The following is an 18,327-nucleotide window of genomic DNA, read 5'->3' as shown; positions in this document are numbered from 1 at the left end:
ATAACGGTAACGTGATTTTTGCCTCTTGTGATAGTTTACAAGAAGACTAGCATAGTGCAATTAATTAAGAAAACATTTTGAAATTTACAAAGTACACCATTATTTTGCTACCTCCTTACAACATACAGTATTAATATTCTTTTGTTCAGTGAGTATAACTCTTTTAGTGCCTTTTGTCATAGTGATAACTATGCAAAATCTTTTATATATTAATAATGATAATGTCTAAATTTCGTAAAATATAAATATTTGTCATGCAGTTGTGCTTACCTACCTCACACCAATAGTTCCATTTAGGACAGTCACTATTGTTAATAGCATGACTTTTAAGTTTTACTGCTCCAAGCTTTACAATCAAATATGCATCCGGCAGTCCACCGAAACTAAACATTGTAACATCAGTATGTGGCAACTTCGTAGCTTCCAGTATGTTAACTGTCAATATACCCTACAGAAGCACAAATTGGAATAACAAAATTCAGAAAATATTATTAAGAATAATAATACTATTGCTAATACATTTGAAAAATTAGTAACATTTTTTTAAAAAATCAATAAAATTCATACAAACAAGTGTAAAAATTTATTCATACAAACAAAAATTATCCATACAAATATAAAATGTATCCATACAAATATACACTAGTCAAACTCATTAAAGTTTTATATTGTGTATACATAGCCCGATTCCGACGAAATTCGCATCACGAAATGTATACCTATAGAGGATCTCAGAATACTGATCATTGATCGTAGTGTCCTTTTGAGAGCACGAGACGATAATCGAACAACACAATGAATAGTTGCTTTCGTATCAAAATCTGCACATGCAATACTAAGGGGACGTCTTATATTGATAGTAGTGTTGCCACGAGACGAGACGAGACGAGACTTCAGACAGTCTCGTCTCGTCTCGTGCAAAGCCTGTCTCGTCTCGTGTCTCGTCTCGAAAAATGTGCTTGTCCCGTCTCGTGTCTCGTCTCGTTTGTCTCGTAAAAAAATAGCAGCATACCATGGGAACGAAAGTAAAATGTAGCAGACTGCACCATGCTAATCAAGATACAACTAAGTTATTACCCAGAACACCCAAGACAAGAAATGTCACGGTAGCTACACCGTGAAGCATTTACCTCTGGTGTGTGTGGTACTCGGTTAGTGCCATGTGAGCTTTGTGGTGGACAAACATCGAGTGTGTGTGTGTTTTCTTGAAGTTGTCTTGTATCCTATCACTTTCTTCATTCCACTAATTTTCCCATCATCATCTATTCGGAGTGGGCCAAAGTTGCCTAAAGGTCTTAAAAATAAATTCAAATAAGCTCACAAGGTAAGGACAAATATTTTACAAGATAATATATCTCTGCTGTTAGTTGTCTGAGGCTTCTCGACCCTGGTCTTCTTTTTTTTTTTTTTTAACATTTTGAAACATTGAAATTTGTTTCACCAGTTTCAATACACGAATATATAGTAAATTGCTCATAGGTACGTGGAAAATGAAGACACTAATGTCAAATAATGTTTTCACGACAAGCAAAGTTCGATGTAAAGGTGTCACCATCCCCGACACTACCGTATACTATCAGCCCACTTGCTTTCCAGCCTTTAGCTTTCACAGTGTTAACCCATACCAATCCAAAAACTACTTTCCATTTTAGCATGTTTAGATTTGTTGCAATTATTATAAATTTTTTCTTAAAAAAAGCTTGGAACCATATAATTTTATTGAAATCTTTTGAGTTTTACGTCCCACGATTATGCCGGTTAGGCTAAAGGAGACGGTGATGATGAGTAATGAATGAAATGGTAGAATGAAGAAAGTGGGAGGAAACGGTTTTCAAATTGAATAGCTGGTGGCGGTAGTTCGGTTTCTTGACTTTTGTAAAAATCTTCCCTGTCTTTGTTTTGTCTGTCATCATTCCGGCCAGAAATGAAAAAAGATGAGAATTCCTCAGTTTACAGCAAGGGGAATTTGGGACAAGAGATTAAGGATGATATTCCTGGAAGCTTACGTATCACGATTGTTTCATTCAATAGACAGAGGACACTTTTCTATGAAGGCTTTTCAACATGTTTTCTTACAAAGGGGATTTTCCTTTTGCAATCTATAGGTCCACTGGCAATTTCAATCTTGGCCATTCCCGCCAGCATTTTCATTTTCGAGATACGAGACAAGACGAGACATTTCACGAGACGTCCGTCTCGTCTCGTTTTCGAGACAAGACAAGTAGTCTGTCTCGTCTCGTGTCTCGTCTAAAAGGGTTCTGTCTCGTTTCGCATCTCGTCTCGTTTACGAGACGAGACGAGACACGAGAAATGTCTCGTCTCGTGGCAACACTAATTGATAGCAGCATTGGCTAATTAAACAATGTTCAATCGATAGAGGAGGGAAGAAAACTTAGAAATCCAAAGTTTTACTTTGCTACCTTCACGTGAATCTAGATCTTTCTTTCCTCTGTATCTCCTGTGTTTCTGGGTGTCGGCCCATAAAACTTTGGATTTCTTACTTTTCTTCATTCCTCTATCGATTGTGCGTTGTTTGATTGGCAACGCTACTACCAATATAAGATGTTCCCTTGTAAGACAATGCCAGCAAACTCCTATTGTGCAATTAAGTGATTTTAAACATGATAGTGATCGAACAAGTCACAACTTCTGTCTTTGTTATTCTGGGTCTGTGTGTCGCTTTTCAGTCCCGAAAGCAGCAAAAATACCAGTTCATAATGGATTAATGGGCAAGTCTTTACTTCAGGCAAATCAGTGACCGGAACCGATTCATCTAAACCGGTTCCAGCAGTTACAGTTATAGTTCCCAAGAACGAAAGACAGAAAACAACGTGCCCTGCGGGGCTCTAACCCGCCTTCACTCGCTGACGCTTGCTCGGCAATACTATATGAATCGAACTGCAACGACATCTGGTAAGAAAATGTAAAACTACATCTATGTGAATTAGGAACAGCAAGGACCCAGTGACAACCTTTGAATGATAGTAAGAGTGACAGGACATCACCGCCTTGCCCAAAGTAAAGTTATCGATTAATGATGTTCACTACTCGAGCTCAAACATTCCTTTGCTTGATTTCCGGTGTGATATTCCTTAATCAAAACACCATGATTTTAAATATTTTCAATAAAATTTCATATTTATTTGTCTTCCCATACTGAAAAATAATACAATGATTTTTGCACCTAGATTAAATATACAAAATTGGGAAAACATTGCTTGTTCTCAGCGCCTTCTTTTATATTATAAACGACAAGTTTTACAGGAGCACTCGATTAAGCTTAGATGATCCATCAGTTAAAAAAAAAAAAAAAAAAAGAGCTTATCTGTATTATGATTCTGCGCGTTTAGCCTCTATTAAATCTTGTATCGTTCAATGTAATTATTTTGCTACGACCCCGAGTTTCGTTACAGTTCTTATTTTTTGTTTCCCATTAATATTTTCTCCAACTATTTGTAGTTTGTTAATTGTATTAGATTAGATTTTCTGTTGCATTATGCAAAGTTGACCTGCACCATGTAATAGCATCATGATTACAAGATGATCTGCATCATGATTAAATTAATCTGCACCATCTACAGCCGTGGTTCTTAAAGTGGGGTACGCGGAAACCTGAAGGTCCGTGGCACCTAGCTAGGGGGCCCGCGATACCTAAATATTGAAGTGTGTTGGAATAAAATTGAACTCAAAGCTGTTATGCAGAAGTATTTTTTTCAGTTACTAAAAAGAGAGCTATCAGAAATTATACCTACGTTTGAAAAATTTAAATGTTTTTCTACTTTACTAAATTTCTACCCTGTAAGTATGAAGAGTTATCTAAAAAGGCATTGCAACATTTCATGCCTTTCCTTACCACTTACTTATGTGAACAGACTTTTTCTGCCCTTTGCAGTATTAAAACCTTACAGCGAAATCGGACGTAAGATCGATGACAAAACTTATTCCAGATATCAATGCAATTATGGAAAAACACAAAGAATTTCATTCCTCACATTAGTGACCCCACAATGATTTTCAGTCTTGAACGTTACTGTATTTTCAATTGAAATATCGTTCACTAGGAAACAATCATGTATCTTTAGATACTTATTGCAATATTTTTTCTTGTCAGTGGTAATTCTAATTAGTATGGTTTTTAATACCATGTGAAATTTCAGATAGCATTACAAGGGGGTCCGCGGATCACTTTCCGAATGCAAAGGGGGTCAGCGTTATCGGAATGTTTGAGAACCACTGATGTACAGTGTTCGAAGTGGTAAAAAGACAGAGACAGTATGTTTTATTGTGATTTTAACTCTACATATCGGCTATCTAAATGTTGAAATACAGTGAGGGTATATTGTCTAAAAGATTGCATTTCTATTTACATAATGACTGAAAACCATTGGAGAAATTCTCTGTAGTTACAGGGGATGGGTTACATGGAGAAAATTTGATCCTCCCCAACAACTTTCTAGAGAAAAAGTAATATATATATATATCCCCTTGTGTTTTTGATAGAGAATTGTACACGAAAATGCTCAAAAGCTGAGTTTTTACATTAACAATTTCCTGCGGGAAAACTCCCGGAACCCCCCCACACTTTACTGAGAGGTATTCGAAAGCCCCGAAAGATCTACCCAGCACAGAAGACAATCCCTGATCAAAACAAAACATTTATATGCATTAAGGCAAGGAGATACACACACACACACACTTAAGAAACAATTCAATATGGCACATTAAAATATAAACTAGATGAACTGCTTTGAACAGGCCTCATTTTGAAAACAAAAGGTAGGAAAAAGATAACAAAAATGTCGGTGTTGTCAACTTAGAAATCATTTCTACATAAAAAATAAAATCTTTTTACGTCTATTCGTCAATTACTGTGTATAATAATTGATTTATTAAAGGTATATTAGCATCCACTTTCCAGTGACGGTATGTTTTAACCACTGAAGAACCAGAGACGGTATGTCTTCATCACTGAAAAACCACAGGTGGTTTGGCATACCACCGTATACCGTCTCACTTCGACCATTGACCATGTATCAACCATGATAAAATTATTTTTCTTGGTAATTCCGTTCATGTAACTTAATTTGGCTATATGAAACTCATGTTAATTAGATATCGAATATAAATACAGTTTAAGTATTCTATCAGGCCTTGTTTCCATTTTGTACTAATACACAATAACACACTGAGCAAGTTATGTGATAATATGTAAAAAAAAACAGTATCATGTAACAGTTTCAACACAATAACTGTGTCTTCATCAGACTTCTACTCCTTCTGGCTGCTTGGGAGTTGGTCATCACTTATATATACTTTCCGAAGATCAACTTTTAATTAGGCTCCGCCCCTTGATTAAAAAGTAACACTTGTGTGGCTTTCACTTTCACTTTTTAGCTGCACACGTGTCCAATTAAAACTTTACTTTTTTCGCTGGATGCATTCTGTCCTCTAATTATCCTTATTTTCCTTGTTAATTTTTCTCTTTCTTTCTTCTTTCTTTTCATTTCTTCTTCTCTAAGCAGAATCTTCTCCCACTCTTTATTTATCGAGAATCCTGCATTCCAATTCATCACCTTGTCTCCTGCCTTCATAATCTCCCTGGCTTCCTTCCATTTTCTCACCAAAGTTCTGTTCTCTACTTCTATGACCTCTGCTTCTTCCCACCCTATCCTGTGGTTTGTCTCTTTCTGATGCTTGTATATCGCATTGTTGTCCCTTTTCAATCTTACATCATCCTGGTTCTGTTTAATCCTTTCTTGCATTTTCTTTTTTGTTTCTTCTATGTAAATTTTGTTACACTCCGCGCATCCTACTCTATATATTACTCCCCTTTGATCTTTGTCCGCTATTGCTTTTCTCTTGGTTCTTCTGACTAGTTCAATTATTCTGCTTCCTCCTTTCCTGTACGTCCTAATTTCTGCTTTCCGAAGCATTCTCTTCATCTTCTCTGTTTCTTTGCCTAGGCTTTCTATTCCAAACCTTTTTTTGTTCTTGTCTTCTTCCTCTTTCTTTCTTTCTCTTGCTATGTCTCTTGTGACCCTATCCTGTTCGTTGTATCCATTTCTCCTTAGTTGTGTCCAGAACTTCTTTAAATCGGTTTTCCTCTGTTCTTCATTTGTGTTTAGGTCTCCTGTTCTTTCTTCCATGCTTTTTATGAAATTCTTTGTACTCTCATCCACATCACTTCGTTTGTGGCATTACACTCCAGCTGCACATTCTTTTTTGTACCAGGGTGTAATAAACCAGGAGCGTCATTTCAGATTTTGCTTGGGGGGCAAGACCCCTTGATATAAGTAAAATTTCGCGTTTTTCACTAATTTACTACTATTTTATTGATAAAATCTATATACATCTCAAACTCAGGGGGCAAATGCCTCTCCCTGCCCCTCTAAATGACGCCCCTGTAATAAACTCTCCTTCTTCCGACTTCTTAATTTTCATATCTAAATAGTTTATCTCCTTGTCTACTTCTATTTCATTTTCTAGTCTAATCCCTTTCTTTTCATCTTCCACGTCCCTTATGAAATTCTCCAGCTGCCTTTTCGTTCCCTTCCATATTCCTAAACAGTCGTCCACATAACGGCAAAAAAGAAGCAGTCTTTCTCCTTCTCTTTCTATCGTCTCCTTCTCCCATCGATTCATTACTATATCTGATAGTACTGGACTCAAACAAGTTCCTATATTAAGTCCTTCCTTGATTTTAACAATCCTGTCTCTGATTATGCAGTATCCATTCTCCCACAATTCCTCTAATCCTCTTCTTACCTTCTTACTGTCCCAATTTTCTATTCTCTTTTCACCCATTTCCTCTTCTATTATTCTCAATATTTCTTACCTCTTAAGGCTCCTGAACATACTCTTAACATCCAGGCTAAAAAGCACTGTGCTCTCATTTCTTCTTCCTAATTTATCTATCATCCTCTTCTCCTTCTGGCTGCGCGGGAGTGTATTGCCACAAAGTGATGTGGATGAGGGTACAAAGAAGAATTTCATAAAAAGCATGGAAAGAAGTTCTGGACACAACTAAGGAGAAATGGATACAACGAACAGGATAGGGTCACAAGAGACATAGCAAGAGAAAGAAAGAAAGAGGAAGAAGACAAGAACAAAAAATGGTTTGGAATAGAAAGCCTAGGCAAAGAAACAGAGAAGATGAAGAGAATGCTTCGGAAAGCAGAAATTAGGACGTACAGGAAAGGAGGAAGCAGAATAATTGAACTAGTCAGAAGAACCAAGAGAAAAGCAATAGCGGATAAAGATCAAAGGGGAGTAATATATAGAGTAGGATGCGCGGAGTGTAACAAAATTTACATAGAAGAAACAAAAAAGAAAATGCAAGAAAAGATTAAACAGAACCAGGATGATGTAAGATTGAAAAGGGACAACAATGCGATATACAAGCATCAGAAAGAGACAAACCACAGGATAGGGTGGGAAGAAGCAGAGGTCACAGAAGTAGAGAACAGAACTTTGGTGAGAAAATGGAAGGAAGCCAGGGAGATTATGAAGGCAGGAGACAAGGTGATGAATTGGAATGCAGGATTCTCGATAAATAAAGAGTGGGAGAAGATTCTGCTTAGAGAAGAAGAAATGAAAAGGAAGAAGAAAGAAAGTGAAAAAAATTAACAAGGAAAATAAGGATAATTAGAGGACAGAATGCATCCAGTGAAAAAAGTAAACTTTTAATTGAACACGTGTGCAGCTAAAAAGTGAAAGTGAAAGCCACACAAGTGTTAGGCTACTTTTTAATGAAGGGGCGGAGCCTAATTAAAAGTTGATCTTCGGAAAGTATATATAAGTGATGACCAACTCCCAAGCAGCCAGAAGGAGTAGAAGTCTGATGAAGACACAGTTATTGTGTTGAAACTGTTACGTGATACTGTTTTTTTACATATTATCACATAGCCTTGCTCACTGTGTTTTTGTTTATTAGTACAAAATGCAGTTTCGATTATGTACCAATATTCACAAAATACGGATATTCTGTGTTATTATTTCAATGTATTGAACATTCATGTTCCGTTAGGAATCTAGCTATCTAGCGTTGCTTTCTTCGATCAGATTAATATAACTAAATATAAATATTTCTTCTTTTTCTTTTCTAATTTTGATTCGGAGAAAGAAAAAGAATGTTGATTTTATCAAAATATTTTATAAAAATAGAACTGTGATTTACTTTAAAAGTCGATAAGCGAAATAAAATATTGCTAATATTTTCGAAATTATTATTCATTTTGAACACATATCTAAAGGCACAACTAACAATATGTTATAGCTACAGTGGAAAGACTTCCAACTTTCGGGTCCCAAGTATACAAAATATTTGATCTGATTTTACCATGAGACTTGCAATTCAATCATTCAAAATTATGTCCTGAACTTTATCTACCATTACAGTTGTTCTGACATACCTGATTAAATTTACGCGCTGATCTTCCACACATCATACAAAGGGTCTCATCCGTAAAGCTTTCGTCAACGCAACGCAAAATCTACGTTTTAGTTTCGATAATAAACTTAGCAGTTATATATATATATATATTTGTAAGTCTTGCGTTGTATTACGCTACGCATTTTTGCGAAGGCTGGTACAGAATAAGGCCCCAGTACTGTACCTCTTATGTCATTCTAAAACATGGAACAGGAAAAGCAATTGTGCGCATAAATCTTTTTCGCCATTTCAAATCTTTCCATTTGAAGTTTCTCTGTATTCAAAGTTTTTAAGGTTGCCTTTCAGGGAATCAATTTTGGCTAAACTAAGCAGTAATAAAAGAAACAATATACGTTCAGCAATTTGAACTACAAAATATCTATCTTTCGTTGCTATATAGATAGCGTCCACGTCTTCCACAAGGGACTTTGGATTCGATTCCGAACGAAGAGTTCATGTGGGTGGGACCCCAAGACAAACTGTGGATCCACGTCTCGTATAGACTTGATCCTGAAAAGGACGTTAAACTCTAACACAATTGACTAACTACATGTTTGTCTTAGTGAAGATTTTTCTCCTGCTTCAAGTTTTACCTACCTCTGGATCCGGCATGTTCACCACCCTACTTGGTATATTCGCAGTAAGAGAAAATGCTAGTTTATTTGGTATCACTAGCAGGTTGGCTATTGTAGATTCAATTATTGAATGAAGAATATTGCTGAAAAATTAATTTTGTGTAGATTTAAAATAAATAAATAAAAGTGTTTCTTTAATAAATATTGCTGACATATGTATTTTGGTAAAATAATTCCAGTCAATAATAACTATTATAAAAAGATTAAAATAAATACATCATTCTAAACATTTAAAGATATTGCTACTATACTAATAAAACCACTGGTTAAAAAGTAGTAGTAGCAGTAGATGCAGCAGTACAAGTACAGTAGTAGCAGTACTTGTTTTTATTAGCAGAGAAAATAATAGTTATATTGCGACAATGTAATCGTCCTCATATATACGTCCGTCTGTCATACCTGTAGAAGGCGTCGTACACTATCAGCACGTTTATTTTTGTCAATGTTCCGCAAGGATCGATGGTTTCTCTTGGAATTAGAGTACCTCCCATCGTTAGATATGCAGATCTTGCATAGCGTTAGCAGTATAATACCTGGCATAGTCATGTAAGATTATGAGTGTCGCTCTCAGAAAGAAGTTAGGACCGAAGGTGGTATTGCAAGAAATAACAGTAATAGACTGCATCGATCATCTGCACGTGAAGTACAGAATTATGAAAGATCCATCACGGATGTCGTATACTATAACAAATAGCCTCACACCATCAGCTTGCGCAGGCTGTACTGTCTTTGAACGAGGAGATTCAGGATGTTAATTGCAACTTCAAACACGGTTCACTCCGTTCATACGAGCAAGACCAGGTGTGCATAAAAGTTGTAATACTCTTTGTAGAAGGAGTACATTTGAATAACGTTGGGTGTTTTGCACCTCGGTGGTTTGATGAAGTATCCAGTAAGGTGCAAGTTTGTGGAACTAAATATGCTGTGCTGTGCAAGATACACATACTCATTCTGCTAACCCACATGCAGTTTATCTGCAATTTACATTCAGTAGGGAAGAAAGGAGCTGAATTGTGTATTTGTCAATTGGCAATCGTCCTGATCGGGTTCCCTGTTTTCTCGAAACAATGTTATCCATTGCATCACTCCTCGATAGGGCAACGTTTCATCAGCACATATGTCACACAGATCATGAGAAAAAGTTAAATGTACTTCGATCACGTGCCACTTCAATTTTGATCACGCACGTTGTTCCACTTTCGAAAAAAAAATGTTATGAACTCTCGATAATGATTTGACTTAACTGTATTTCTATTTGATTGAATCAGATGAAATCTTTCCCACTCGTCACACCCGTTCGTCTAATCTTCTGTTATTACCTACCTAATACTTGAGGCTATCTGACTCATGCCTCACAACTTCACCACATCTGCGAGAAATAAACTCTATGATAGCAATGCTAATACTACTTTTTATCCGGCTCATGTGTTATACATAGATTCTTTTCAGTGCCAAAGTAACATTTGTAGTAGAAAAACTACGTATGTGAACAGAAGAGTGCTTGATAGTTCAACTACAATATATATGGTACACTCCGCATCAAAAAAATTGCGACAGCTAACGCCCTGCAGTTAGGCCACCCAATATACACATTCTTATTCCATAATCGTACTATACTCTCTCCTTCTTTCTTCTCTCCTATACTAAAATTAGCTAACAACATGAGCGCAATTCTTATTTCAAACTACACATGTAATAGTTTCGATAAAATGAAATAACAAAACCGAGACGAAACAAGATTCATAGGTTGATGTAGGGAGAAACTGAAACACACACAATGAAAAATTGAAACCAATGGATGTCCATTACACAGAGATTCATAGATGAGGCACAGAGAGAGGAGAGGAGAGAAGAAAAGGGAGAACAGATAAAACGTGGAATTCAAACGTAGTAAGAAAATAACCTAACATTATAAAGTTCCGTTTCCAGAAACCCAACAGTAATATAGAAATAACGTTTGTTTTTACATATTTTTCAGAACTATTCGAATATATAGAGGATGCTTTAAACATTCGTTATGTCACTTTCATAATGGATAGCATACTCAATTTCAAGTAGAACTGTAGATCTCGGAGACAAATCCAGAATAATGTCAAAAGTTTAACACACATGCTTTGTTTCCACGTGTTTCGATTGCAAATTCGGTAGTGTTCATTGGACACACTGTTCCAAAATACATTCTAATATACCCAGTAGACAGCGTTGGTCATATCCTCCATTTCAGACTACTAATGCAAACTGTACAACAAAAAGAAAAAAGAAAGAAACGAAACCAAAAGAAAAGAGAAAGAAAGAAAGAGAAAACTGAAGAGTAATATTTTACTACTAAATTTCTATCAGAAATACCCTATATTAAAAGTTCAAACTGTATCGTACTGAAAAGTTACAAATGTTGAAAAGGAAAAGTTTATATTCCTCATAGATGTTGCATGTTTCAAATTTCAACGTGAAAAAAAATTCAATCATAGGATGGAAACAAATTTTGTGCCGAATTAGTATAAGTAAATTTTGTTTTCAAATAACCTAAGACTTACCATTTTTTAGTCTTTTCCGAAGATTTATCTGTTCCGAACACCCAGCATTGATTTAATCTCTTCCGGATATAACGTAATTTGCAGATAGAATGAACACGCTAAGAGCTCAAACGAATCATCTTGTCAGTTGGATGATGTTGGTTAGGTTATAGACCACCACTGGGTCGAGGATTCAAATCCGTAGTGACCCGGTAATTCGACTGAGACTCGGTAACCCAGAGTATATAAAAGAGATTTTACTTATTCACTTGCGTTTAAACAGTATTTCTGTCAACTGTTGTCAACTATGACCAGGACTGGAGACGTTATCCCCAGAGCACGAAAAACACGACGCCGAAGTTAACAGTTAATTAGATTCTCCAGACCAGGTATATCGGGCTCTTGCTCCGTTTTAACTTTGGAACATGAAATGCGTGTGTGAGAGAGAGGGAAAGAGGGGGAGAAGTGAAAGATGCAAAGACAGGATAGGGAAACGTCAAGACAGAGAAAGAGGGGGACGAATATAAATATGAAACACTTATGATTACAGTGTATGATATAGAACGCACACACTGTTTATTTGAATTATCGCCAGCGATGCCTTGTAAGTTCTCCATCAGAAGATAAATCTCTGCAGCCATTATTTTATGCGAAAAAATCATACTATCTGATGGGGAATCGAACCTAGATTTTCCATTTGGAAGTCTGGCACGTTACCACTACACCACCGATTCCTTTAGCCAAACTTTGTTTAACAAATGGTGTAGTGTTTCTTTCTGAGAAGGATAACACGAAAAGTGTATACTGCAGATCAATGATGTCTTTGGAATGTCCTGGTAATTCCCTTGCCCTTTCCCAACCAGCATTCGTAAATCGTCTCAATCATGATACAGGTGTTTGCTTCCACATTCTTATGTATTTTTGTCCAGTATAAGAATGTCCAGTATATGTCCAGTGATTCTTCACAATCACTTTGTAAAATGCTTAACTTTGTTTTGAACAGGATTTGAACTTACGTTCGAGAGCTCTATTATTCATAAGGCCATTACGTTACCCCTACACTAACACGCCATCTGAAATTAAACCCAAATATTACTTACTTTAGCCGTGATCTTTGGAACGAACCGGCTTCTTTCTGTAACGTTATTTGCACCAAAGTGCACAACGAAATTGATTTATTCGACGGCCTAAAGAGAAATTAGTGTCCACTGATAAAGAAAAAACATAAAATCGAGGAAAATATAAAGAAATAAAACATAGTTCGCAGTAATTTCGCCGTGCAAGTTCAAAAGTACGTGAATAATAATAAATGTTCACATTCACAGTATAGTAGTCTATTATTATTATTATTATTATTATTATTAGTAGTAGTAGTAGTAGTAGTAGTAGTAGTAGTAGTGGTAGTAGCAGTAGTAGTAGTAGTAGTAGTAGTAGTAGTAGTAGTAGTAGTAGTAGTAGTAATTATTAGTATTAGTAGTAGGTAGCTTGAGTGAAGGTATATAATTAAAATTATGGTATGGTTACCACGCGTTCAAAATCTCAGTAACTATTGATATAGAGATGTATAAAATTTTAATGATTTACTAGCTAAACCTGCGCTCCCTACACACCGCAACATTCACATATGAGCATGAATCGCCTTTTCATTCCTCATAACATTTGTACATTACAAGTGAAAAGAAGTTTTGATAAAAGTCGGCAAGGGGCACAATAAAGGGAAAAAATGGATTATTTTTTTAAAATATCTCGTACAGTTTGCAAGATTTGAGCCTACTTGAGATTGGAGTTTCTAATTCATGTATGATTAGTATTTTCTTTCTTCTTGCATGCAGTATGTAATAAACAAATAAATGACATAATTAATTATATTATCAGTGATATATAGTGTTCATTGAGCAAAGCACTCTAAACAATATTCATCTTAGGCTGAAGAAATGGTTATCCTTTGTTTTTAATTATAATTTGGGCATGAAAGAAACGCCTGAGAGATATACAACCCCTGTATACAACTATGTAGTATTGGAATGTATAACTCATAGGGTGTGATGCTTTACTTTGTTTAAAAAATTCAACATTTCCAATGTACTCCTAAAAATAACGGTCATGTTTTTTAAATATTCTATTAGAACTGGACAATGTACACAAAATTTGGAATCGACCAGTGAAAACAGCACGTTTCTAGCACTTGTACTTTTGCGAGATCTCATTGTCGAAAGGATTGGAGACACACATATAAACGTAGCATTTTAATATATAGATGCCGCACAAAGCATATGTATAGCCCCCTCCAAACTTCTGTGACTGGTTGCGGGTTTGATCAGTAGTGATTTTATCACCGTACCAAATTTTGTCTTGATTGATTGAGCGGTGCAATGTGATGCATACACAACAAGTTTGCATGAGTTTGGAACGAATTGGACTACGCTTGCTAAGTCTCGCTTTAATTCAATAAATGAGTATATCATTATTTATGGTTCTCCTTAAAAATGTAATAATAACGTACCTGAAACCTGGTAAGTCTAAAATATTTGCGAATCCAAGAAGATCAAATTCGATTGTGGGAATATTCACGAAAAACACCTGTACACCACCCACAAGAGGAATATCTGATAATAATGGCTTCAAAACAACACGAACAACTCCATGAGCCTGCAGGAAGAAGTTAGAAATTATACGGTACATTAAAAGTAATAGTAACATTTGATGGCCAACACACATAACAAAAGTTAACATGGCTAGTTGCACTTTATTTCTAGATGTTTCCATTAACTTCATAAGTATTTATATTTGACAATTGTTAAAATGGAATATGTTCCGTGTGAAATGCACTGCACATATCTCCTTTTAAGAATGGCCGATTCAATTATATTAGTTTCAAAATTAAATTCAATCTACCAAATTACTGACATTAAAATCTTATAAAAGGACTAAATAGTCTGAAATTTGCCTTCACTTTTTTATATATAAATTTGTGTGTAGTGATTCAAAGCTGAAATTATGATATATACCACAATATATGATATATATCATATATATGATGATCCTATATGACCATTTATTCGCAGTGATATTATTTACGTTTAAAGTTACATATTCCTTCTCATTTACTGTCTAGTAGCAATACACTAGACTCTCGCTAATCCGGCAATTCCTGGCACATATGGGTGCCGGGTTAGCGGAAGTACCGGATTATTGAGTGTCGAATAACATCTTTCTTTCTGATGTCATAAATAGTTGCTCGTCCAACATTGAACTCAGCAGCAATGGCTTTCTGCGAAGAACCTCGATTTAACTTACCTAAAATTTCGAGTTTCTGCTTGAGGTCTAGCGTAACGTGTTTCCTTTTAGAAGACATGATTCCGAACTGTAAAGAATACTACAATTTCGAATACGTACAGTACATAAAGCACTGTTTAACTAAGCATTGTTGCGCATGCACACGATAATTCATTGTGCACATGTTTTTGGTTGGATGTGCGCCGGATTACTGAGAGGCCGGACTACTGAGAGCCGGATTAGCGAGAGTCTAGTGTAGTTTGCATTTGTCTAAACCTGATGTAAAATCATCTCTTACATAGCGAACCATAAACAGAAAACATAATCTAATTTTTATTTAATATTTACTTGCACATCCTTCACTCCGGCTCTTATACTCATGGTTGAGAACTCAACGCAACAATCACCTGCATATCTGAAAAATTACAAAAATAAATAATTAGCGTATATGTGAATTCAATTTTGATATCCAGATTTAAAAACTATTGGCATTTTTGGTGACAGTAAAACTTAAGCAAGGTTTTCCACTTAAACCAGAAACAAAATATCGGATGAATGCTGAAAATGATTGCAACAGCGGGAATGTTTACGTCAAGTGGTTCACTGGTTCACTGAACGTTCACTGGTTTAACCATAAACACTCTCTTCTTCGGTTAATGTAAAATACATAGCGCTTATGATCAACCATTCTAAAATTTATTTATGTATTATCATATGGTTGAATTATAGTCTTTTTAAAATATAATTTAAATGGGACCGATATTTGGGGATTATCAGACATAATGTTTTTATGTATTTAATGATTCTTTTGTTTAAACATAGTATCCAGAAGATAGCGTTAATTTCTTGATATGTGAATGTCTAAGCTCTTGTAGAAATATTTAATAAATACTTATGTAAGTTGAAGAAAGCATTATCATTAATACAAGATTAGTATATTCAGTATGTTGTGTTAATGTGTACTTTTGATATTATTATTGGTTTGAGTTTCTCCGAAGATAAGGCAGAAACAAGTCTATTACGATTCACTTATTTCAAGAGTATCTTGAGATTTTATCTTTTCTTTCCTGCTATTTGTTTGTCGATGTTTTTAGTATTCCTTTTCAGCACTGAGATCATATGAGACGTGGACTCCAATTTAAGGTGGAATCCGAACTACCATAGGCCCGGCTCAGTGGTAGAGCGTTCACCTCTGGTGCTTGGGGTCCCGGGTTCGTCCCCACCCCTGCCAAGTGATTGTTGTTGTTGTTGTGTTTGAGTTTAACGTCCCGTTCAGCAGCGAGGCTATATGAAACGTGGACCTACTGATTAACGTGGAATCCGAACCACATGAGCTCTCACCGGGAATCGAACCCCGCCAAGTGAACTTTGTGGTGGACAAACACCGTGTACGTGGGTTTTCTCGGGGTTCTCCCGTTTCCTCCCACTTTCTTCATTCCACCATTTCATTTATCACCCATCATCACCGTCTCCTTTAGCCTAACCGGCATAACCGTGCGAATCGAACCCACCGGGAATCGAATACTGGACTCCATGCAACAAAGGCGCCACTAAACGAGATGTGTGTGTGTGTGCTAACTTTAAGGCAGAGCCTCGAACAGTTAAGAATTTTTGGCAATGTTCTGGTTTGCCGTTACGCTACAGATTATTTAAATAAGATATCATGGCTTCCTTTTCTTCGTTAGAAACAGTCAATATTGCATGTGGTGGGATACAAATTTACATACAACGCTTTCAGCCTGAAGACAGAAAAGTGGTAAAGTTTTTATCAGTAGTAGCGTCAAAAGCAAACGAAGACTTTTAAGCCATTTCTGTCATTAAAGCAAACAAAGAGGTAACATAGCGAACGACAAGAAATACGAGTAGCTTAAAGATATGATGATTTTACATTACAGAGTACGTACGAATGAGACTGCCGAAAGGTTTCACTTCCACCATAGGCGCCAAGAGAACATCATGCAATGGCACAGTATTATTTACGGCTACAAAACTAGACTTATTTTAATTTGGAATCATGCTTAGAACACTTTGCGATATCAATTAGTATTTGGTATTAAAAATGAGACGGCACGCAGAGAAATGCTTAATGCAAGGAAATTACTCTTCCAGTAGGAATTTCGTCTGGTGAATGCTGTTAAGCATCAGACGCATTGGGTATCTTTAAAACAAGAGGATCCACGTCACAGGAGGTTCGTAGAGTTGATTTCAAGAAACATCGAAGGTATCTTCCATCGTCATAACCCTACATCACCAGCTTCATCAGCTTCGGCATGTAGTAGTTGTCAACAGAAACTTGACACTTGGTCATGCAAGAGATACAGGGAAATCCATCCAAAGGAAGCCTAGTGCAATACTCAAGAGAAAATAAATTTGCACAAGCATGTAATGACAGTCAAGAACAGCAGGAGATCAAGCAGCTTTATTTATTTATTTAAGAATCACCAGATACAGCTCGAAGGCCATTTTATACTGGATATCTAACAACAACAACAATAGAAAGGATTTTGGAAGGTATCGGCCAGGGCCTGTTTAGTAGGTACCATCCCGGCATTTGCCTGGCAGGACTGAGGAAAACCCCAGTCAGGATGGTCGGCAGCGGGAGTCGAACCCACGACCTCCCGAATACTAAGCCAACACTCTACTACTTGAGCTACATCCAATGACAAGGACAATCAGATATAGAAAGTCCAGAAATTGTTGCAGAAAGTAAAGATGTGCATGACATAGCAGTCACCCTAAGGCTAGATACTACAGATTTCACTTTACATAAGAAAGAGAATGAAAAGCAGCAATCAGAAGAACTGAGTCTCCGGATCTATTTGGTGATTTAGAGATTTTACTAAACGGAAGCTCAGAAGAAACTCATGCTCTACCTTACGAGGGTAAAATTGGATCATAGTAGACGATAGGACAAGGGTCCAAGCGCGAAAAATGAACTTGAAGAAGACGCACATTAAGTACAGCCGACAAGTTGTTGACTTGATCTGATAGTAGTGATGAACAGAACAGGTTGTGACTAGGGAGAAGACTGGTTCCTGAAAAAGGATACATTTGAAAGTTGGTTGGTTTGTAGTTTAGTGTCCCGATCAGCGCCAAATCGAACCTATTAGAGACGTGGATCTATAGCTTAATGTGGGACCCAAATCACATGAGCTACCACCGGAAATCGAAACAGGATCTCTCGCGCCCAAGGCGCCTACGCTAACCAAATAGCTATAAGAGAGTTCACACTCGAATAAAAAAAAAGCGGAGGAAATGTAGTTAGAAGTAAGAAATGCGTTGAAGAAAGAAATAGAAGAAATAGTGAACCAAAAACAGTTATTGCTAAAGTCGAGTGGCATCATGGAGAAATAATCCCTCTGAATGGAAGATGGAACAGAACCAGCATAGCGACGAAGCAATTGAACGGTTACTAGAGGAAATGAATTTATATGAGTTACTGCTTTAGCATGGTGTTAAGGGAGTTGTTCAA

General features: G+C 36.4%; 1 protein-coding gene across 2 annotated transcripts in view; it reads right to left on the bottom strand.

The window, feature by feature from the left end:
- Nucleotides 1–18,327, bottom strand: part of LOC145669278 (extended synaptotagmin-2-like) — a 128,684-nt gene that overhangs the window by 73,824 nt on the left and 36,533 nt on the right. For both annotated transcript variants that reach the window (XM_081737595.1, XM_081737596.1), the window contains exons 5-8: nucleotides 15,204–15,270; nucleotides 14,083–14,228; nucleotides 9,029–9,149; nucleotides 275–448 (exon numbers count right to left, since the gene is read on the bottom strand). In XM_081737595.1, the coding sequence (XP_081593721.1) occupies nucleotides 275–448; nucleotides 9,029–9,149; nucleotides 14,083–14,228; nucleotides 15,204–15,270 (508 nt within the window). The remainder of the gene's footprint in view (nucleotides 1–274; nucleotides 449–9,028; nucleotides 9,150–14,082; nucleotides 14,229–15,203; nucleotides 15,271–18,327) is intronic.

Source organism: Thermobia domestica, chromosome 13, assembly GCF_964235325.1.
Source record: "Thermobia domestica chromosome 13, izTheDome1.hap1.1, whole genome shotgun sequence".
NCBI classification, from domain to species: Eukaryota; Metazoa; Arthropoda; class Insecta; order Zygentoma; family Lepismatidae; genus Thermobia; species Thermobia domestica.
This window is presented reverse-complemented; position numbering and strand designations above follow the sequence as displayed.